Raw genomic sequence first — 21,944 nt, forward strand, 5'->3', positions numbered from 1 at the left:
GAGCTTGGCTTGCAAGCACAAGGCCCTGGGTTCAATCCCCAGCACCGCAAAAAAAAAAAAAAAAAAGAAAAAAAAGAAAGGACACTCTCTTCTCACAAAGGACTGGAATCACAATCCCTAGAAATAATCCTTCTCTTCTCTGTCCTGTCCTGCCTCTCAATAGCCCTCAAACCCTGAAGAATCATTTATTTCCAACACCTAATTCCATATGCTCATGAAACAAGGGAAAGTGCTAGTACAAAGGAACTAATAAGGAAAAACAAAGCTTTAAAAGCACTCTGTCAGCTGGGGATGTAGCTCAGTGGTAGGATGCTTGCATACCACGCATGAGGCCCTGAGTTCAATCCTCAGTACCAAAAGATTAAAACACAAAACAGAATTTAACAACAACAACAAAACTACTTAAAAAATAAAAGCACTCTGTCACATAAAAATCTTTTCATATAATTATTTTACCTGAGTACCTCAATTCTGTGTAGTTATGGAAGGCATTATTATTATTATTATTTGGCATCAGGGATTGAACCCAGGTGTACTTAACCACTGAGCCATATCCCCAGCCCTTTTTATTTTGAGACAGGGTCTAAGTTGCTTAGGTTCTAGCTGAATTGCTGAGGCTGGTTTTGAACTTGAGATCCTCCTGCCTCAGCCTCCCTAGTGCTGAGATTACAGGTGTGCACCACCATGCCCCGCTTAGAAGTCATTATTAATACCCATTTATAAACATGAAAACATAGACTCAGAGAAGGCAAATGACTTGCCCAAAATCAAGTATGTAAAATCAAGCATGTGACCTATGACCTAGTCCCAGCACGAGATGCTACTCTCCCAGGTGCTGTGTATACCACCACACTACCTCTCCCGTGGCATGCCAGGATGGAAAGATTATATGAGCACATCATAATAATGGATTTGAAAGAAAAGCAGTGAGAAGGTCCTACACTCACATTCCTGGGGGATCCCAGCAGAATTATTCTTCACCACTGTGCTTTGACCCCCAACCACGTGCTCGGCCCCCAGACATGCAGGTGTCCACAAAGCTGCCAGACAGATTGCAGGCAGGTATCAAAACTCTCTCCTGTTCAGTCAGAGGATTCAGCAAGTGAGTGGGTCCCTCAAGTAAGTGGGGAACAGAGAGATGTGCAAAAAACAGGCCGCTGTCATCTAGTGGTTGTGGTCTTGAAGATACACGTGATGAGACAGGGATGATGAGGAAGTTGGGAGCCTGCCAGTGACTGGAAGGTAGCTCTGGGGCTTGATCCGTAATCCTGACAGTGGGGGGGGTTGTGTGACAGGAAAATGTTGAAAATGAAAGAAGGAAAAAGGAGGGTGAAAGGAATTTCACGGCCAAAGCAAAGGATAATGAGGGGAAAAGCAAAAGAATAAAAAGCCAGGTTCTCATGATTATTGACTTGACCAACTCCTTCCAGAAAAAGACTGTCAGCTTTTACAGAAAACATGATATTTGTGACTCAGCTCACCACAGGGTGGTGAAGTGGGGTTGAGGAATTACCTAACTTTTTCCACTTAATGGGTTTCCTCGGGCAGGTTCTCCCCTCAGGGCATCCCACAGCTCCCCACCCTACCGAGCACCTGATGTGGACTGCTGCTGCCGCCTGCTGGAAGGAACATTGTTGGCCCCCGGGGAGAGGTACTCCTTTGAAGGGGGGCTGCTTTCTACAACAAGGCAGAAGAGAGAACTTGAAGGAGTAGGCATTAAGACAGAGGATTCAAATTTCCAGACAGGCTCTTGCTAAATCGCTGACGCTGACCTTGCACTTGTGAGTCTCCTGCTTCAGCCTCCTAAGTCACTGGGATTACAGGCATGTGCCCAACTTCACATCAGCATTTCTTTCACTTGACTGTTCATTATCTCAACTATAAACTTATTAGTTCTAACTGCCTTTTTTTTTTTTTTTTTTTGGAGGGGGGGTATGTGGATTGAACTCAGAGGCACTTCAACCACTGTGCCACATCCCCAGCTCTATTTTGTAATTTTATATAGAGACAGAGTCTAACTGAATTGCTTAGCACCTCGCTTTTGCTGAGACTGTTGCTTTGAACTTGGGATCCTCCAACCTCAGTCTCCCAAGTTCCTGGGATTACAGGTGTGGTCATCGCGCTCAGCTTCCAACTACCTTTTGAATCTTTCTAACTCACATCCAACCTGTTTGAAAGTTAATGTAGCACCACCACCACCCAATCTATTACTCCTTTTCTATTCCCTTTCTTAATAAAAAGAATACCATTATTCTCTACATGTCCACACTAAACGAGGTGCCTCACTCTTGACAAATGGTGTCTGCTTATCTTCCAAAATATCTCTTAAATACATCCCTCCTCTATCCTTAGTCACCTGATTTTAGGTCTTCATCATATTCTGCCTATACCTTCCCACCTGTTACTGCTGTTTACAGTGGGAATAATCATTGAGAAACACCATGGATCATACAATGGTCCTGCTGAAAACTTTCAAATGATTTCTTCATGAAAAACAGAATAGGAGCTGAAGAAATGGCTCATTTTGGAGAGCGCTCGCCTAGCATGCACAAGGACCGCGGTTCGAATCCTTTGACCCTCAGGCGGGGAAAAATAAAACACCAAAAACAGAATAAAACCCAAACTCCTTAGATTGACTATTATGATCTGGCCTTAGTTTCCCTGATCCATGCCCTCTCCCACCTTACCAGTATGCATCATTTTCAGACATGCTAGACCCTCACAGAATATACATTCCATCTTCCTACAATAGATCTATCTTCATTAACATAGATCTCACTCATCTAAGACTCCATTAGATATTTCACCCCAGTTTAACTTGAATATTCACTCTCCTATGCCACACTGGTCCTCATACATAATTAAAGCAACTATTCCACTGTTTAATGGTAGTCTATTTCCACAGTTGTTTTCATACTGACTTATAAGCAACTTCAGAATAGACCTTTCTCCACCCCACCCCACATCCCTAGTACCTGGCAAGAGCCTGGTACATAAGGGTGAGAGAATCTATTTAATGAATTCTGAATTATTATTTTTCATTCTTCCTAAATTACTAAGTTACTATAGGTGGGCAGGGAGATCCTTCATAATTTCAGAAGCTATGGTGCAGTTACAGCCACATGAAACCCAGTGTGGCCTAGGGAATAACAACTCCAGGTGATTCCATAGCTACTTAAGATCACTATTCAAATAAGCTATGTTTGGAAGGGTGGATGCATTTAGCTGCTTCCAAAAATTTGATGCAGTCTTTGCTACCACATGCCTTTCAGCAAGTAGCTATCTGTCCTCTACTGCTCTGGAAATTTTGGTCATGAACAATATCATTCTTTGCCCTACTGAAGGGGGGGATGTCACTGACAACTCATCCCTATCTTAAGACTGCTTCCCTTCAAAGGTGGAGGTGGTCAACAAGGGTCACAGACAAATAAAATACCCTTTAAACACTGGCATGGAAAAGAAAACAAATTAGCTACATTAAAATTAACAGGTACGTGATGTGTTCCCATTATAATATACCTTTAATTAGTCAAATTAGGACATTATTTTAAAAAATTATTTTAGGGAGTCTTTCTTAAGGGAGATAGGAACTCAAAACCATTACTTGATTTCACTCCTCCCCATTATACTTGTAATGGAACAGAATACGGTATATCATACTAAGTAACACACCATAGAATAGAAAGGACTTGACTTCCCTTATCTTTTTCTTATGCTTTCCTATATAAAACAAACTAAGCACTGCCAACAGGGTGACCTAAGGACACTCCCTAAATGATCCTTCTTGAGTCACTCATTATGACAAAAGCTGAATAAGGACAATTTTAAATCCTGTGGGACTACTTTCAGAAAATCATATTAAGATTAGAAAACATGATGCTGTCAACAATATTCTAATGAATACATAAATAAAAGGCAATTGGTTCAGGGGAGGATCTAAAAGAGAAACTAGGACAACAGACTGGTAAAGCTGTCCCTGTTTTCTTTCCACTAAACAAGATACAGAAATTTCATGCCTTAATTTTGTTAGAAAATTTAAATGCTTTGTATAAATTTTAACATTAATATATTAAGCACATTTAACAACATGAGCTGATTCTCTTCCAAGCTTTAGATCTTGGAAGCCATTTGTTCAGCCAGTCCTGGACTAGTTGCTGCCTCTTCTAACTCTTGGCAAACAACTTTATTTATCAACGGTTAACTGGGATCGTGCCAAAGAGGAACAAGACCCTGGAGAATTACTGTTCCCTTCCAAACATCCTATTGTTAAAAGTCATAGCATTTATAGGTTAATTTCTTCACTATCCTTGGTTACAAGGCATCCCAATTTTTCTGACCAATGTATAAAGTTTTTCCTTTTCAAAATGTAAGCAATCACGGGTATTTAAGCTTTGTTTTAACTTTTTATTAGGAAACTAAAGCAAAACAACAGAATTCCAAAAAATTAAAATACAGAATTCTAGTTTCAATTCTAAACAAATACGAAATCTACACCAAGAACTAAAAATCAGTTTACCAATATTTACAAATAAAGGGGAATGGCTAAAATGCATTCACAAAAATTATTTCTTCTTCATTAGCCTTGGATTTGCATCTTTCTTCTTTCTGCTTCACTTCAACTAGGACAAAGAATTTCCTTCTCATCTATCTTGTTACAATATCCTGTAACTGTAGAGGAACTTTTGTCTTCCTACACAGTTCTTCCTCTGTTCCTCAACATACATGTGAGCCTATTGAGCTTAGAGAAGCTTAGAGAGGAGGGCATAAAGATGAGTCTATAAGAGATCCTGTCCTAGTGTAGGGGAGTTAAGACACCAATAAATAATCAATAAATATAAATAATTTTATGCAAGGTATAAAGTCATACAGCTTGAGTTAAGCATAGATACATATAAAACTAAGGAAATTTCAAGGAAGGAGAGATTACATTCAGCTAAAGGAATTGAGGAATGTTTTCTATGAGGATTGCATTTGGCTTGAGTATGGACTCTTCCTTCCTAACAAAGGCTTCAAAGTGGGCCTATCTACCACAGTCCCAACTATGGTGGTCTTGATTTCTGGAACGTAATCTTTCAAACACTAATATTTAAAACCCCTTAAACATCTATCTCTTCAAACAGTTCATTTTTAAAAATGATCCAGTGGTCCAAAAAATACTAGTTACAGTCTACATAAACAGTAGTTGAGGATTTAAGTTAAAAGTTAGTCATAATCATTTCTGTAAAGTTTAGGGTTCTGTTATTTTTTTAAACTACCCAGTCAAGTCATATCTAAAAGGCAGAAGAGGCCTAATCATTAAGCCATGATTTCATGTGTTCAACTGGGCAAAACCTACTTGGCTTTAGGTGCCTTACTTATATGAATAAGATGAAAGATGAAATAGTTTGACATTCAAAAGTCAAATAATGAAAAAGTATATGGCAACTATGAAATGATATCTATTAACCACAAAATTCCTTGTATGAAAAAATTTAATGAGTTATGATCCAATGAACGTTACAGACTTTGAACCTACTGATAGTTCTTTCTTTCCTATGTAAAACCAGATAATAAAAACAGTCTATCTCAAGTATGACAGAAGACCATCATCTGAATAAGGGTAATAGTAATGTTAATATTGGCTTCCACATCTGCATACTTCATTAAAGAACCAAAGAGCTCCCGGTTACCCAAGGCAACACAATAAATTCAATTATACATTTTTCCTGATCATGGTTGCAGCTAAAATATAACAAATATTACTTTGCCTTTCATTCATAGTACAAGCACGAAACCCTTATATTTTCCTTTACCCTCAATATCCTTGTGAGGTAGTGAAGGGAGGGAGCAAGAATTTTCTATTTTGCAGATGAGAAAAGTAGTTGAGTTTTAGATTTAGATTACCGGTTCTCAAACTTGGTGGCATACTGGAATCACCAGGAAGTTTGTTGTTTGGGGTTTATTTTGTGGGGGGAGTGCCAGGGATTGAACTCAGGGGCACTCAATCACTGAGCCACACCCCCAGCCCTATTTTATATTTTATTTAGAGACAGGGTCTCACTGAGTTGCTTAGCAACTCGCTCTTGCTTAGGTTGGCTTTGATCTTCCTGCCTCAGCCTCCAGAGCTGCTGTGGGATTATAAATTACAGGTGTGCACTATGGTGCCTGGTCAAGAAGTTTTAAAATATCCTTTAGGCCAGATCATATCCCAGACCAATATCAGAGTCTTAGGATATGGGACCAAAGCATAATATTTTTCTTTTCCTATGGTAATGAGGATTGAATCCAGGGCACTCTACCACTGAGCTACATTCCCAGCCCTTTTTTTTTTTTTTTTTTTAAAGACAGGGTCTCCTTAAGTTGCTGGGTCTAGCCTTCAACTTTCAATCCTTCTGCTTCAGTCTCCCAAGTTGCCAAGATCACAGGTGTGTGCCCCTGGGCCTGGAAAGCATACTTTTTTAAAAAAACACACTCCAAAGTGATTTCAAATACAGCCAAGGTTGAGAACCACTGGTTTAAGTGACTTAAACTCAATCTTCAGGTGCAAGTAATCTTCTACCTAAATGCTCTCAACAACAATGAATAAGAGATCTCCCTGAACATGGTAGCAGTTTGTTTTAATCATTTGGACAGTCAGTGCTGGTCCTAGTAACAAATTCATCCATCAGGTTATAAATGAAGATTCTTTATTTTCCTGATGCTCATGCTAATTATGAAACTCCATTTTATAAAACTTGCAAAGGGATATTAGGGAATTCAAATCTTTGATATAAGAATGGCTTGTTGTTAAATATTTAGGCAATTATTTGATTCTAGGTTCAATATGGAATGAATAACCATGTCTTTGATTTCCAGTAAGCACCTTCAAAACTTTGTTGTAAATGAACATTTACTAACAAGACAAAATAGAAGTTATAAACAAATTTCTTTGCAGATGCTCTTGAAATTGACCATATTACAACCTGAAAATGCAACAAGTACTTAAGAACTTTATCACTTTATAACTAGTCAATTTTCATCCTGAACCAGTTCTCTTCTTTAATCATTTAGACTTTGCCAATTGAGTTGTTCTACACCAAGAAAAAACGATTTCTGTGTTAGCTATATTCTCTAATACATTTAACATATACTTTCACTCTACAAGGCAGTTTTTTCTTGACATAGATATCAAAAAGAATCTTTAACAAAGTTCATCTTTTCAAACAACATACCAAATACACAATAAATACTTGTAAACCTTTCAGGTAGCAATAACAAATCTTTGTTCTATGGCTGACATCTCCTGCTTCACAGGAATATTGATAATTTTAACTCTCAAGGAGCAAACCAAGAACCCCAGCAAGCTGCTTGCTGTCCCTAATTTTATTAGACTTAAAACAAAATATACATACAGCAATAATCTAAAAAGTACAAAGATTTCACTTGTCTTAATTAATTTTTATGTATCTGAAACCATATAATTTATGCTTTCATACAGAAAGATGTTGGTTTCTCTTCTAACAAAAGAAAAAAATCTCAGCTCATGTGTGTTGGATTACTAATTCAAAAGAGTGTTAATGAAGAAAAATAAGATTTATCAAAATAGGAAGTAATGTTAAGCTCTCCTCCAATGAAAACTTCAAAACATTGCCAACCTGAAGTTCTCAGCACAAGGTGTTATATTTCAAGTCCCATGGGGGCAATTATCTATAATGAGATTAATAAAATTAACCTCCTTCAGGTTGGCACTGTTTCAGATGGGTAAGTAAACATCTTTTTGATAGCCTCAATGAAGAGTTTGAGGCTTGGATTGTTACATGATGTAAACAATATGAAATTAAAAATTTTTAATAATATCTACAGCATTATAAAGTTAGAAAATAAAAGAATCATTAATCAATTCTTTTCCTAGGTTGTATGTCTAATAGCTTTCATATTTGAGGACTATAAGAGCACACAGCTTTGTTTTGTGTTATGAGACACTTTCTCAGAAGGCCAAAAAATAAAATCAGATACCTGAAGATGTATATTTTACTATTATGTTTAGATCATCTTTACTGATATATGAATAATTAGAAATAGATTTGCCTTCCCTCAATCTTTAGCCAGGAGATTGAGGAGTCTTATAATTTTGATGGTTTAAATAACAAAAATCAAAACAAGCCAACAACCAATGAGACTATAACAGTTATGGGAACTGAGTCAAAAGTAAGACCAAATGAGCCAATACATCTCCTCTTAAATCCTCCTCTTCATAGTTACCCAATTGTCCCTAGATGTGAATTCTGATTTTGTACCATGTAGTGGTTTTTTAAGAAAATGAAATAGAACAAAGCAACCCCTTTGTCCTTTTTTTTTTTTTTTTTACAGTTCTTTTTTACACACATATTGTATATACAACTCTTAAAATAGCTGCACAATTTTATTTCTCATTGTTAGAGAAGTGCAGTCCAGGCAGACCATGCTTCTCAATATATTAAAAATATTAAATAAAACCCAACCAGTTTCATACTTTTCTAATAGTCAAGCTGGCTGGAAAAAAAGGGACTGGAGAAAGAACAGGCAGTTGTAAGATGGGATTAATCCTTCACAAACATATTACTTAAAAATCCTTATCCTTTTTATGGTGTCCCTAAAATTTCACCTTTAAAGTTGGAAATAACACATTGCTAACATAGAGACAAAATCTGTTGCAACATGCATATGTCAACTGCCCACTCAACCAACTGCAACCCTGAGGATTTTTCTGGCCCAGTGGAAAGAGGAAACACTAAGATAATCGCTATAGAGTTGCTTCTCCAGTTTACAACTTCATGTGTTTTTCAGGATGTTTCTTGGACATGCACATATGACACTGTCACTTCATGATTCTACTTTCCACAAGTAGATCTCTTCTCCAGTCTGTCTTTCATCCAAAGAAAGCCACTGTCATCCATCCAAGGGTTTTCCAAGGTAAACCAAAGTCACTTCTGTGTTGCCATATACAGCAGAAACTGCTGGATATAAGCAGGCCTTTGGAAGTCCTCTAAAGGCAACCCCCAGGAATTCATATCCACGTTCAAAAGCTAAAGTCTTATCTTCCATGTCCAAGATGACTCGAATTCTTTCTCCTATCTGCAAACAGACATCAAAAGGTTAGAAGAAAATCCACCAAAGGTACATCTAGAATAAACATGACACAAATCAAGAAGTTGAAATATTACTAAGGAAATATATTTTTAAAGTTATCTAGAAAAATCAGAAGGGAAACTTTTTGGTCAGGAGAAACACCTAGAAGAGCATTCTCAACACAGGTGCTTATTCTGATCAATTCTCTTAGACTCACGTGGGATCCATATTTAATTACTAACAGTTTAAATGTCCCCCTGAATAGTCCTCAGATTTTATATACTCATTGCTTAAAGATGTTTCTTAACACTATAATCTATAATTTGGTATATTTTACCAAAGTAAATAACCTTCTTAAATTACTATTGTATATACACACATGGAATGTTATTCAGCCATTTAAAAAAAACAGAATTTTGATATATGCTACAACATGGATGAAACATTATGCTAAATAAAATAAGCTAGACATCAAAAAATAAATATTATGGGATTCCATCTACATAAAATATCTAGAATAATCAGAGACAGAAAGTAGAATAGAGGTTACCAGGTGCTGAGGAGCAGGGAAAATGAAGAGTTATTGTTTCATGAATTTGGAGTTTATGTTAAGGATCACAAAAAAAGTTTTGGGTATAGACAGCATATGAATTTAATGCCAGTAAATTGTACATTTATAAATGGCTAAAATAATAAATGTGCTATGTATGTCTTACCACGATAAAAAAATCACTGTAATAAAATATACAGGTTTAAGTTTACAAAGCAGTTACAATGTGGAATTTATGTAAGCATAGAAAATTAAACCTGCCTACATTATTCTAAAAATGTAGAAATGGTTTTATTTAATAGTCAATTTGTGATCCATAGTTCTAAAACATCTGTTTGTTATAAGAACAAGAGTTATTAACGAACTGGAAGCTCAATATATTCAGTTCTTTCTCTACTTTGAAAAGTAAGCAAAGAACAATGTCTCATAGTTTGCATCTATAAGAGTTGCATTTTTATACTCAGACGTAGAAAGTTCTACATTTACAATAAAAAAATCAAAATTGAATAATTCCTGATTATAATTCCTATTGTTACTTATTTTCCTTTGCTGCATTTTCTGTCACAAATAGTTGCCAACATCTGTTTTTTCCTTCCCTTTGCCCAACACAGAATAAACTCTCATCCTACTTTGTGAACCTAAGAACCTCCAAATTATCACCATCCAATGTTACCAACAAAATAACACCAACAACAAAAAATGGAAATAGGGGCTGGGGAGATAGCTCAGTTGGCAGGGTGCTTGCCTTGCAAGCACAAGACCCTGGGTTCGATCCCCAGCACAGCAAAAAAAAAGGAAATAAAATGTTAATATTTGGTTGAGTAATTGTGTATTTTAGTTACATTATGCCATTTAATCCTCACATCAATCCCAGGAGTTATCCATATTTTACAAAAGACAAGACTAAGAAGGCAGGACTAATCCTGCTAAAATTTGCAAATTTGCTTCAACTTTGAGCTACAGCACACACAGAGTAGGAAGCAAAAAGCAAAAGTCTTACTAGCTACAGAGGGCAGTGAATAAAACTTGAGGATGGCATAGCAACTGGAAACAGTGAGAAGGAACCCCAGAAGCAACAGAACCACAGAGAGGATGAGCCCGAACGTCTGAGAGCAAAGTCTCCCAAATCCTTGTGAGACGACAAGGATTACAGAGGCCAGGGAAAGCCCCAAGGAACCAGACTGAAAAGCAGCAAAGGTGACATCTTTAGAAGTTGAAAAAACTGGGCAAAGGCATTAGCTGCTGCATATCACATGGGAGATCAAGTTTATGGTTTGAGTCCAGGTAAGTTAAATGCCTACCATTATAAGAAAACCTACTCTCTTCAGAGAATAAAACAAGTTTCTAGAAAAATTAAACATTCCAAGGGCTGGGGAGATAGCTCAGTTGGCAAATGCTTGCCTTGTAAGCACAAGGCCCTGGGTTCAATCCCCAGCACCGCAAAAAAAAAAAAAAAAAAAAAAAAAAAAAAAAAAAATTCCAGAGTTACTAGTATATATTATCTACTTGTCCAGTTTGCACAAAAAAAAAAAAAAAAATTACTTTGTATGAAAAGAAACAGGGTGGTAAGTAGTCAACAGAAATTGACTCCAAGTAGGCCTATGTGCTACATTTGGCAGACAAAGACTTCAAAGTAGCTAATATTTAGGAGTGAATAAGTACAAAATATCAAGAGCAAAACAAACTCTAAATAAAGAAACCAGGACTTGTGCAGGGGCCCTGTAATCCCAGCTGTTTAGGAGGCTGAGGCAGGAGAATCCCATGTTTAAAGCCTGCCTCAGTAAAAGTGAGGTGCTAAGCAATTCAGTGAGACCCTGTCTCTAAATAAAATACAAAACAGGGCTGGGGATATGGCTCAGTGGTCAAGTGCCTCTGAGTTCAATCCCTGGTATCCCCTTCCCCAAAGAAAAGAAACCAGTTGGGCATGGTGACACACTCCTATAATCCCAACAACTCAGGAGGCTGTGACAGAAGGATCCCAAATTTGAGGTCAGCCTCTCAACTTAGCGAGGCCCTCGGCAAGCAATTTAGTGAGATCTTGTAGCAAAATAAAAAATAAAGGGACAGGGATGTAACTCAGTAGTAAAAACAACCCTGGGGTTGGGGCTATAGCTCAGTTGGTAAAGTGCTTGCCTTGCAAGCACAAGGTCCTGGGTTCAATCCCCAGCACCGCAAAAAAAACCACCACCACCACCACCACCACCACCACCACCACCACCACCCTGGGTTCAATCTCCAGTTAAAAAATAAATAAGAAAGAAACTAACTGAAAAATCTAGAGTTAAAGAGTATAAATAACCAAAACTCATTAGCCTGGTTCAACAGCAGAGTTGAGATGGCAAAAAAGGAAGCAATGAACTTGAAGACATTGCAACAGAAATTATCTAATCCAAAGAACATAGAGAAACAAGCCTGTGTGTGTACACACGTGTAACTTCAGAGACACAAGAGACAAGGACGATATCAAGCAGTCCAATAATTACATTAAATATAAACGAACTAAACACTAGAAAGGCAGAGATTATGAGATTGGGTTAGATAAAAATCAAGACTACATGCTACCTACGAGACCCACTTTAAATACAAGACAAAAAAGGGCATGGGTGGAACCCTTTGCAATAGGAAGCATGAGAAAACTGGATAGGCTATATTAAAATCAGACAAAACAGACTTAAAGGAATATGAGTAGTTAAAGGTCATACCATGAATACAAAAGAACTAATTAGACAAAGATACAACATTTAAAAATGTATTTATACAATAATAGAGCCTCTGAACCTATGAAGTAAAGCTGACAGAAAGGAAAGAATAGACAAGGTATCAAGTGTAGTTGAGGACTTCAGTACTTCTCTCAATATAAGAACAGATGTAAAGAAAAATCAGTAACAATATACAGACTTGAACCCTATCAACCAACTTGACCTGTCACAGAATATACCATCAAGTATACATTCTTTCTAGGCACACATGGAACATTCATCAAAATAGACCATACATGGGAATTAAACAAGTCAATAAATTTAAAAGGATTTAAATCAAACAGAGTTTGTTCTCTGAAAAACACTTGAGGAACTGTCATTACAAAATCATTGCAAAGGTAGTGACAGAATTTTATCTTTGGTGATCATGAAATCCAGACACCCCTCTCTGTAGGGTATTTGCAGAACATAAAAAGACAATGAGGCAAGAATTCTATAAAATAAAAATCTTTCCAGTTTTTATAACTCAGGAAATGGAATACATTTTTAGTTTTTCTACTGATTTGAGGTCATCGAGACTACAGATTTCAAACTCTGAAATATGCAATCTGTAGTTCCATAAGACTTCCAATTTCTTATCAGATTATTCCTTTACACTCTACTACATCTATAATAACAGGGCTTTTAGAAATAGTAATTATAATTTTGACTCTAGAATAAAATGAATACAGCTTAATGCTAAAAGAAAAAGAATAAAAATATTCAGCAATTTGCCTGAACTTGTCTGTCTCTAGATATTAATGATGCCTCCAAAGGCTTTGAATCCACAGATTAATAAGTAGCAGAGGGTGAGTATGCATGTGTATGTACACAGGTGCATTTGTTGGGCTGAGGTATCTAGAAAAAGACAATTTGGGTATGTTATGACATAGAAAAGATGACAATCTTGATCAAGAACTCGCAAACTACAATCCCTAGGCCAAATCAGCCCTGTAGCCTATAAATAAGGTCTTACTAGAACACAGTCATGTTCATTTGTTCATATGTTATATACAGCTGATTTCATGCTATAACAACAGTGTTTAAAGCTGTGACAGAGACTGTGTGGACTGTAACGCCTAAAATATTTACCTTATGGCTTTGTACAGAAAACATTTCCCAATCCCCAATCTAGAACAAAGATGGGTTGTGTATGGTTGAATATGCATTAGCAAACAGATACTGAGATACATCATTTATACCATTTATTTTAAAATTACCAGAGAAGACATAGCTGCTACATAAAAAAATTGTAAGTTTAAAACAAATTAAGGTGTGACTGGACAAAGGCCCACACCTGAGAAAATACCCAATTTCTCACCTGGTATTTTGGTGCATTGTTGCATTGTGGAAAACTGCCATTGACTTCCCCATTATGTAGTAGGTTATTGTCCACCAGATTCCAGCCCCAGCTCTGGTCATCACTGCCCAGTAATGCCACATAACCTTGGCACTGCATGGGGGCCCGTTTTGTGGCAATTCCAATCACTGCCACAGTGCCCAGAGGGCCCTCCCACCACACTTCCCATGCATGGCGGCCCTCACTGAAACCAATCTTGGTCCTTGCACCATCAGTGCTTTGAGCGATAGGGTTTCGATGCAAAGTAAAGCCATTCTTCTTAATATAGACATTCCTGGAGCAGTCATTAGTGCTGAAGGCATGCTGGAAAGCACGTACCTAAAAACACAAGAAACAGACCAAAGAAAGAAAATTTGATTTTTCTTAAACACTGAGAAGTACCCAAATTCATACTATACATTTCTAAATAATAAGGTTATATATTTTTAAATAATATAATACGTATTTCCAAATAATGGCTAAAGTTTCAGGATGGGATGCTAAAATAAACACTGCAACAACATTAAAATAACTGCCAAATGCCAGGTGTGCTGAAGTGGTAGCACATGCCTGTAATTCCAGCACTCTGAAGGCTGAGGCAGGAGGACGACAAGTCCGAGGCCAGTCTCTGCAACTTAGCAGACCCTTTTTTTTTTTTTTTAAATATATTTTTTTAAGTATCAAACCCATGGCCTTACACATGCCAGGTAAGCACTCTACCACTGAGCCACAACTCCAGCCTGCAAAACCCCTTCTCAACATAAAAAATAAAAAGGGCTGGGAACATAGCTCAATGGTAGAGCACTTTTGGGTTCCATCTCCAGTAACACACACAAAGACACACAAACACACACACATACACACAAACCCCTGCCAACTACAGCCAGACACTGGAGTGTGCTTACAGTCCCAACTACCTGGGAGGCTGTGGGAGAATCAACTGAGCCCAAGAGTTCAGGACCAGTCTGGGCAATATAGCAACCTAACCATAGTAACCCTGTCTCTTAAAATAAACATGTACATACATAAACACATAATACATAAAGAATAACTGCTAAACGTTTCACCACTGACCAAATTACAGTACTTCTCCAAAGGAACTTCTTAAACATCAAAAAATATACACAAGAATCCTTGTATCATTAGAGGTAATACTAAAATGTTTATGGATGAAATAATGATATCTAGGAATTGCTTTAAAATACTCAGTGGGAGAGTACGTGAGGTAAATATGATCACTGGTCATTGGTAAAACCTGGTGATGGGTATAGGGAAGTTCAAACTATTTTCTCTGCTTTTGTCTATATTTGATCTTTTTACATAAAAAAAGTTTTCATATTAGCAATGATGTCATGAAAAACAATTATATTTTAGGACTGGGGGATGTAGATCAGTGGTAGACCATTGCCTAGCATGTGCAAAGCTGTGGGTTCAATCCCCAGCAACACACACACACGTATATGTATAAAACATACATAAATGTGTATAAGTGCATATATTTATATATGTACATATATTTATACATAAAACATATATATATATAAATGCATGTCTGTACACATATTTAAGTAAGACACAAAATAAAAAGCTTCATTATGGCAGCTCTAAAACTTATGAAAATTTTAGTAGGCACAAACTACCTTAGGTCCTCAGTTATTTGTTAGGTATTACTCATACAATAAGACATCACCACTCTGATGTTTCCAAATCAAATAATCCCCTATACAGCATCTAAACTCAAACAGTAGACTTATGGAGAGACAGTCATTAAGAGCAGTTACCAATAGGATCCTTCAGGAATTACAAAGTTTTTTAAATTTCCAAAATAGTTCCCCTGTACAAAAAAAAAAAAAACTTTAAAATTTTTCCTTCTTGGCTGGGGATATAGTTCAGTATTAGAGCACATATTTAGCCTGTGTGAGGCCCTAGTTTCAATCTCAGCATAGCAATAAATAAAATAAAATTACAATCCCTTCTTTATTCAAAATACTCAAAGCAGTGGAGGGTAGACCTATGTTCTAGTTAACCTGAGAAATCAACCCCAGATTCACAGGTCAGCATTATGAAGGACCTCAACAGTCACTTACTTCAAACTCAGGGGTGAAGACACAGACTTAAAAGTCAACAGATAGGTAGTAAAGGACCCTCCAAAAGAAATCAGGTATCTAGTCCTGTCATTAAATATTCAATTCCATTAGTCAGTACTTTACTGTTTCATTGTTGCATTGCACAGCAGAGTTTTCTTTTTAAAATGCTTCTTTTATGTACCCCATGTTTTCATAAGGAGGATGTAGTTTTAATGTTTTCCCTATCTTCTCCATTATTATATACTTGTGAGCATTCAAAAGATCAGAAGAGTAAATAAGGAAGGAAAACGTTCCCACACAAGTATTGTCTCTATCACTCAAGAGAATAACATCACATGAAATGATTCATTATAAAATATTTAGTAGGGCATGGTGGCAAACACCTATAATCCCAGAGGCTCAGGAAGCTGAGGAAGGAGGATCCAAGTTCAGAGTCAGACCCACGCAATTTAGAGAACCCTCAGCAACTTAACAAGGACCCTGTCTCAAATAAATAAGAAGGGCTGGGGATGTGGCTCAGTGCTTATGCGCCCCTGGGTTCAACCCCACTACCAAAGATTTTTTTTTAATTAATATTTCCCTATGCTTATTCCCCCGTCTCCAAATTCCAGCTGCTTTTTTTCTATCTTTATTCTCTTTGTCATTCCGATACCATTGATAACCTCTTCCTCTAACTTATATATTCTTTTAGTGACCACCTTCCTCTGACCCCTTAATTCTCTCTAACTCAGTCCTTAGTCATTTACTTTTCCAGGGCTGTCTTCTAAGACAACACCTTTATTGCATGCTCATCCCAGTTAATAGCCTTTAATAGTTCCATACTTAGTACTGTAATCAATTGCAAATTCCTCTGGTTTTTTGTGGGGGAAAAGGAGGTACCAGGGATTGAACTCAGGGGCACTTAACCACTGAGCCACCCCCAAGCCCTTTTATTTATTTATTTATTTAGTTTGAGACAGGGTCTCTTAAGTTGCCTAGGGACTCACTTAATTGCTGAGGGCCAATTTTGAACTTGTGATTTCCTGCTTTAACCATTCCGAGTTGCTAGGATTATAGGTGTAATACAGCTCCTCTGCCTGCTTTTGAAGACCCCCGATTAGATTCCTATTTCCTTTCTACTTTCCTTTTGTATAGTATCTTTCTACTTTCCTCTCCTCTCGACACATCTTCCTCTAACACACCACCGTCCATGAAGGCTATTCTTAACCAAGGCCACCAACCTCTTCATTTCTCTCCTGAATTCTTATCCACCATTGTCTTATCTATATCAAACAACACTTAATTATATAGATTTTATTTTCTAACATACCTCTAACTACTTGATTCTAGTAAAAAAGTATCTTGCCAAAAAAATCTAAATTGATCGAACTTCTATAGGAAATATGGGAGACAGAAGAACATGTTAAGCGACACCATGAAATCAGCAAAATCCAGTCTCATGGCAAAGAAGCTGCAGGGGTGAGAGGTTAAGAAAAGATAGAGTCAATCTGTATACTAAACTATTAAGAGGCACAATTAACACTCTGCCATGATAGCCTTATATAAATCTTGATTAAATAAACCATTGTACAATTTTGCAAGAACTGGAAATTAGAACAGTGTATACTTTATATAAGAAAATTATTTTTTTAGAGGTGATTAACTGTCATTATATGTGCCCTTAGTTTTTAGAAATGGATACTGAAATAATTCAGATGAAATGGAATTTATATTTTAGTGGATTTTATATTACAGTAAATAGTTTTAAGACCTAGTTTAAATCTGAAATTTAGACAGTAAGATGCCAAGTATTATGGGATTAACTAATGCTATTTGGTGACATGTAAAACTGAATTTTTTAAAAAAGAAAACTCCTATCTAAAAAGAAACAAATTAAAAAAAGAAGAAACGAAAAGTCCTGGGGTTGGATGTGTAGCTCAATAGTAGACCATGTGTCAAGCATATATTAGGTCTGGGTTTGATTCACAGCAAACAAACAAACAGAAAAAAAAAAAAAAAAAAAAAAAAAAGAAATGAAAGAAGAACAAGAAGAAAGAGAAATCCAAATAGACTGACCAACTCAAATCTGTTTCAATACTGCCAAGTTACTTGAGCTCCTCAGAAATTCTTTTCAACTCTACTCCTTGTCCCGCTCACCCAGCTAGCAGCTCTCCTACATGGATTTGTTCTTTATGATAACTCTCCCAGTCATCCACTTCTATCCTCTATATTGTGTTTCTGGTATAGGTACTAATCTTTACTTTCTTCACTTCATCTTATAGTCCCTGTATATTTTTTTTGTGGTACTGGGGATTGAACTCAGTGGCACTCTACCACTAAGTTATACCCCGAGTCCTTTTTATTTAGAAACTCCCAGGATCTCTCTAAGTTGCTCGAGGCTCATCTTGAACCTGTGATCCTCCTGCCTCAGTTCTCCTGAGTAGCTGGATTATAGGCATGTGCCATTGTGCCAGATGGACTACTCTCTTAAAGCACAGCTTTTATTGTATCACTCTTCTTTTCAAACTTCTGTGGGTTTTCCAACCATAGAACAAAGTCCAAACAATATACTGAATGCTATATTTATTTCAAAGACTCTAGCTTATGTTTATAACCATATTCCTCTTCATTCATTCAATATAACTAAACTGTTTATCTTTAACCTAGACATTTTCTCTAGGCTACAGCCTGTAACAACTAGCTACCTGTAATCTCTCAGATTTCTTGGAAACACCATAAATGCTAATCTACCCCAAATGAACTTGCTTGTTGCCAGCCTCTCTAAAATCTAGCCAGTTATTCCCATATTATGTAAGACAGATACTAAGCGTCACCCTTGGCACCTCCCTCTTTCTCATCCCTGTTTCAAATGTATTTGCCAAATTCTTGCAGATTTACTTCCCCAGATCTGTTAATTTCTCTCCATCTCCTTCACTACTTACTTTCTAATTGGTCTACCATATTTCTAAGGTACCTCCAACTACCTGTCTCCATACTAATGTCAGAAATAATCTAAAAATGCAAAATAATCATAACATCAATCCCCATATTCCCTAAATCCCTCCTGATTACAATTTGAAATGGCTACCCTACAGTCTGGCTCCAGTCCACTTCTTCCATCTTATTTCAAACCAGCATTACCTTTGCTCTCTATGCTCCAGTCACACCAATAATTTTCTGTCCCTCACCCTCATCAGGTTCTCTCCTAAAAGGCTCTTCTCTCCCCACTTGACCTATTTATCTTATCCTTCTGTTCTTAGTTCATGCATCATTTCCTATGAAGAAAGCATTCCCTGACCTCCCAACCCAGGTCAAATTCTCCCTTACTGAACTCAGAACCGCATGTATCTCTCCTTCATGGTACTTACCAGATGCAGTTTATACCCATTCCTCCACTAGACTGTATACTCCACAAGATAAGGGCATTCATAAGAGTTTGCTTTGCTTTCTTTTTTTTTAAGGATTGGCTTTACTTTTTCCCCCTAATTTATTATAATTTCTTTTCCTCCACATTTTATTGGTTCATTATAGTTGTACATAATGGTGGGATTTGTTAGTTGTACATGGAATACAATACAGCCAATATAATTTAGCCCAATATCATTCCCTTGTACTTCCCTCTTCCTCCCCTCACCACAGCCTGCTCCCTTTCCTCTATTCTACTAATCTCCCTTTATTTTCATGAGATTCCCCCCTTTATGAGGTTTGTGGGTTGTTTTTTTTTTAATTTCATCATTACATCTGCAAAATTGAGCATGGTGCCTTTGCTTTCCTCTTGTTCACCTTCTGTTCAAAATACTTCCCCTTCATAAAATATCCAATCCACTTCATCTTTTAAAATTCAGCTCAATAAACCTCAACTTCAAACCTCCAATTCTCCACTCAATGACTTACTTCCCCAGCAGACTATCTGACTTCTTCTGAACTATCTTTCATCCTTAAGACATTAAAAAATGGTCTGTAATATCTAAAAGAACCTACGATTAATACAAGCCTACAATACCTAAGCAGTGAAAATACAAACCAAATAGTAATACAGATGCCTCCAAAGAGGGGAACTGGATAGCTGTGAGAAAGGGCCAAAAGGGAAGACATTCTGCTTTATATCATTTTGCTTTCACTGAAGCTTGACTCACATGAACATGTTAGCTAATATAAGAATCTTGACTCATGAACGTATCTATCAGAAACAAGTTACAAAAATAATCTTAATTTAAAATAAGCAAAAAAACTTTCTGGGAAAAACTTTTAAAAATTAAAAAAAAAAAAAAAACAACACTCATGAAACCCACACACTAGGAAAGTAGGACAAAACTGCAATCTTCTGCACTCTTCTATATGCCTGTAATTCCAGCTATTTGGGAGGATGAGGTAGGAGAATTACTGTATGAGACCAGCCTCAGCAACTTAGCAAGACCCTATCTCAAAATTAAAAAAAGAAAGAAGAAAGAAAATAAAAAGAAAAAGCCGCTTTCCATTCAACTGAAATCAAGCCCTGGCTCCCTTGTTTATGTGTCCTGGAGAAACCTCTGGGCCCTAAAACAACTTGCTACTTGGCATTTTATTTTCTATTATGAAGGTGACAGGAGTATGAACAAGAATCTAGGGGGAAGAAAAGGGAGCAGCAAACTGGAATTGGCGTGTTAGATGACAAAAGGAACAGAACGGAAACATCAAGGTAGAACTATGAAAAAGTTAGCAAGGAAGTAGTCAATAACAGTAGCACAGGACAGTATTAGGACAATTATCTGGTGCGGATGGGAGGATGTTCTGTCTTTAGTTAGCAGTGTACGTCGGACCACACTGTAAGCTGGAAATACAGTAAAAGTAGAGTAAACAAAATGTGATTATAAATCAGAACTTGGAAAAAATGAGGTGAATGCAAAGATCTTAGAAACCAAGCCCATATTAAAGCAGCCAAAATGATCTAATAAAAGTCTATTTGGAGTATTTTAAAGCACAATAGTTGATGGTCCGTCTTTAAGAGGAGAGACCGCTGAAAGTAGAAAGAATGATTGAAAACCATTCAGTTTTTTAAAAAGTGGACACGAAAGTCGGGTGGGTTAAGTAGCACAACTTCAATCCAAAAGAAAAGAGGATCTTTATGGAGGGGAAATGTGAGGAAGGAACGGTGGAAAGGCGGGATGGTGAGGCGAGGCGTCTGACTCAAGCTTAAATGAGCACAGAGAGCGGGGCGAAGGACCGGACTGATGGCAGTAGCGTGACCCGGGGTTCCCTCACCTTGGCCTTGTAGCTGGGCAGGTTGCAGAGGATGTCCGTGCGCAGAGCCTCTTCGGCCAAGCTGCGGGCGCACAGGCTCCGCCACACCTCGCTGTTCTCATCGCCGTGTAGGCAGCGGTACCAGTGCTTGCACACCAGGGCGCAGCTCCGCAGCTCCGACAGCTCCAGGTAGGAAAACACCAACTCCAGCACCCGACTGGGCAGCCGGCCCCCGATCCCCGCGGACCCGGAGCCAGCGCCCGCGCCGCCACCGCTACAGCCTGCGCCGCCCGAGGCTGCCCCAGCCCCCGGGCCCGGCGCCGCCATCACCTCACCAGCCGGCCCGAGGGCCGCCGCCTCCGCCGCTTCCCCCCGTCTCTGCGCGGGAGGCCAAGCCTCGCCTTGAGACCGGAGCAGCTCTCTAACCGCCCCTTTCAGGGCCAACCGCCGGCGCCTCCACCACTCCCGCCCCTGCCCGGGGGCGTCCGCTGCGCGCCCCGCCTCACTGAGGGCAGAAGCACCGGCTGCACGGGTGTCTCCTGCCCCTCCCCCGCGGCTCAGTGCGGGCGCCGTAACCGCCCGACTCGTCCGGCCTCCTCGAGGCGCGCCCGTGGCTCCGCCATGCGGGTTGAGGGCACAGAGCAAGGGCGCCGCCCAGCTCGCTTGCTGGTTCCTCTCGGCCCCGGATGTGACTGTTCGCTGAGGCGCCTAGCGTTCTAGCGCTTGTGGGATTGGACGCGGCTGGTGAGGTCATCATAGGAGCCCAGGAGGAGAACGGAAGCGCAGGTATGAGGCGGGTGGCGGGTGGGTTTGGACTGCGTTCCGCTGCCCTTTCCTCCTTTTTGCTTAGTTGGTCCCGTGTCCGGTCTCTTGGGGCCCCTTTGCCTATGAAGTTTTAACTGTAGCAGTTGGTCCCTGTTAAGTCTCCAACTTAACAGTAGGAAACTTCCCTTTTCTTGCTAGCC

At 38.4% G+C, this 21,944-nt stretch overlaps 1 protein-coding gene across 1 annotated transcript; it reads right to left on the bottom strand.

Annotated features, from left to right (window-relative positions):
• Positions 1-8,257: 8,257 nt before the first annotated feature.
• Positions 8,258-21,647, bottom strand: Fbxo45 (F-box protein 45). Its single transcript, XM_047565350.1, has 3 exons — positions 21,001-21,647; positions 13,676-14,032; positions 8,258-9,072 (listed from the first exon to the last, which is right to left on the bottom strand). Exons 1-3 carry the CDS (start codon positions 21,304-21,306, stop codon positions 8,887-8,889), a joined length of 849 nt encoding a protein of 282 aa, XP_047421306.1. The 5' UTR covers positions 21,307-21,647; the 3' UTR covers positions 8,258-8,886.
• Between the last annotated feature and the right edge of the window lie 297 nt (positions 21,648-21,944).

The sequence above is a fragment of the Sciurus carolinensis genome, chromosome 9 (assembly GCF_902686445.1).
Source record: "Sciurus carolinensis chromosome 9, mSciCar1.2, whole genome shotgun sequence".
Classification (NCBI taxonomy): Eukaryota; Metazoa; Chordata; class Mammalia; order Rodentia; family Sciuridae; genus Sciurus; species Sciurus carolinensis.

Coding starts and splice junctions, on each gene's coding strand:
- Fbxo45 (XM_047565350.1), bottom strand. CDS start 21,306: ATGGCGGCGCCGGGCCCGGGGGCTGGGGCAGCCTCGGGCGGCGCAGGC. Junction 14,033..21,000: donor TGCCCAGCTACAAGGCCAAG/GTGAGGGAACCC, acceptor TTGTGTTTTTAG/GTACGTGCTTTCCAGCATGC. Junction 9,073..13,675: donor ACAATGCACCAAAATACCAG/GTGAGAAATTGG, acceptor GTCTGTTTGCAG/ATAGGAGAAAGAATTCGAGT.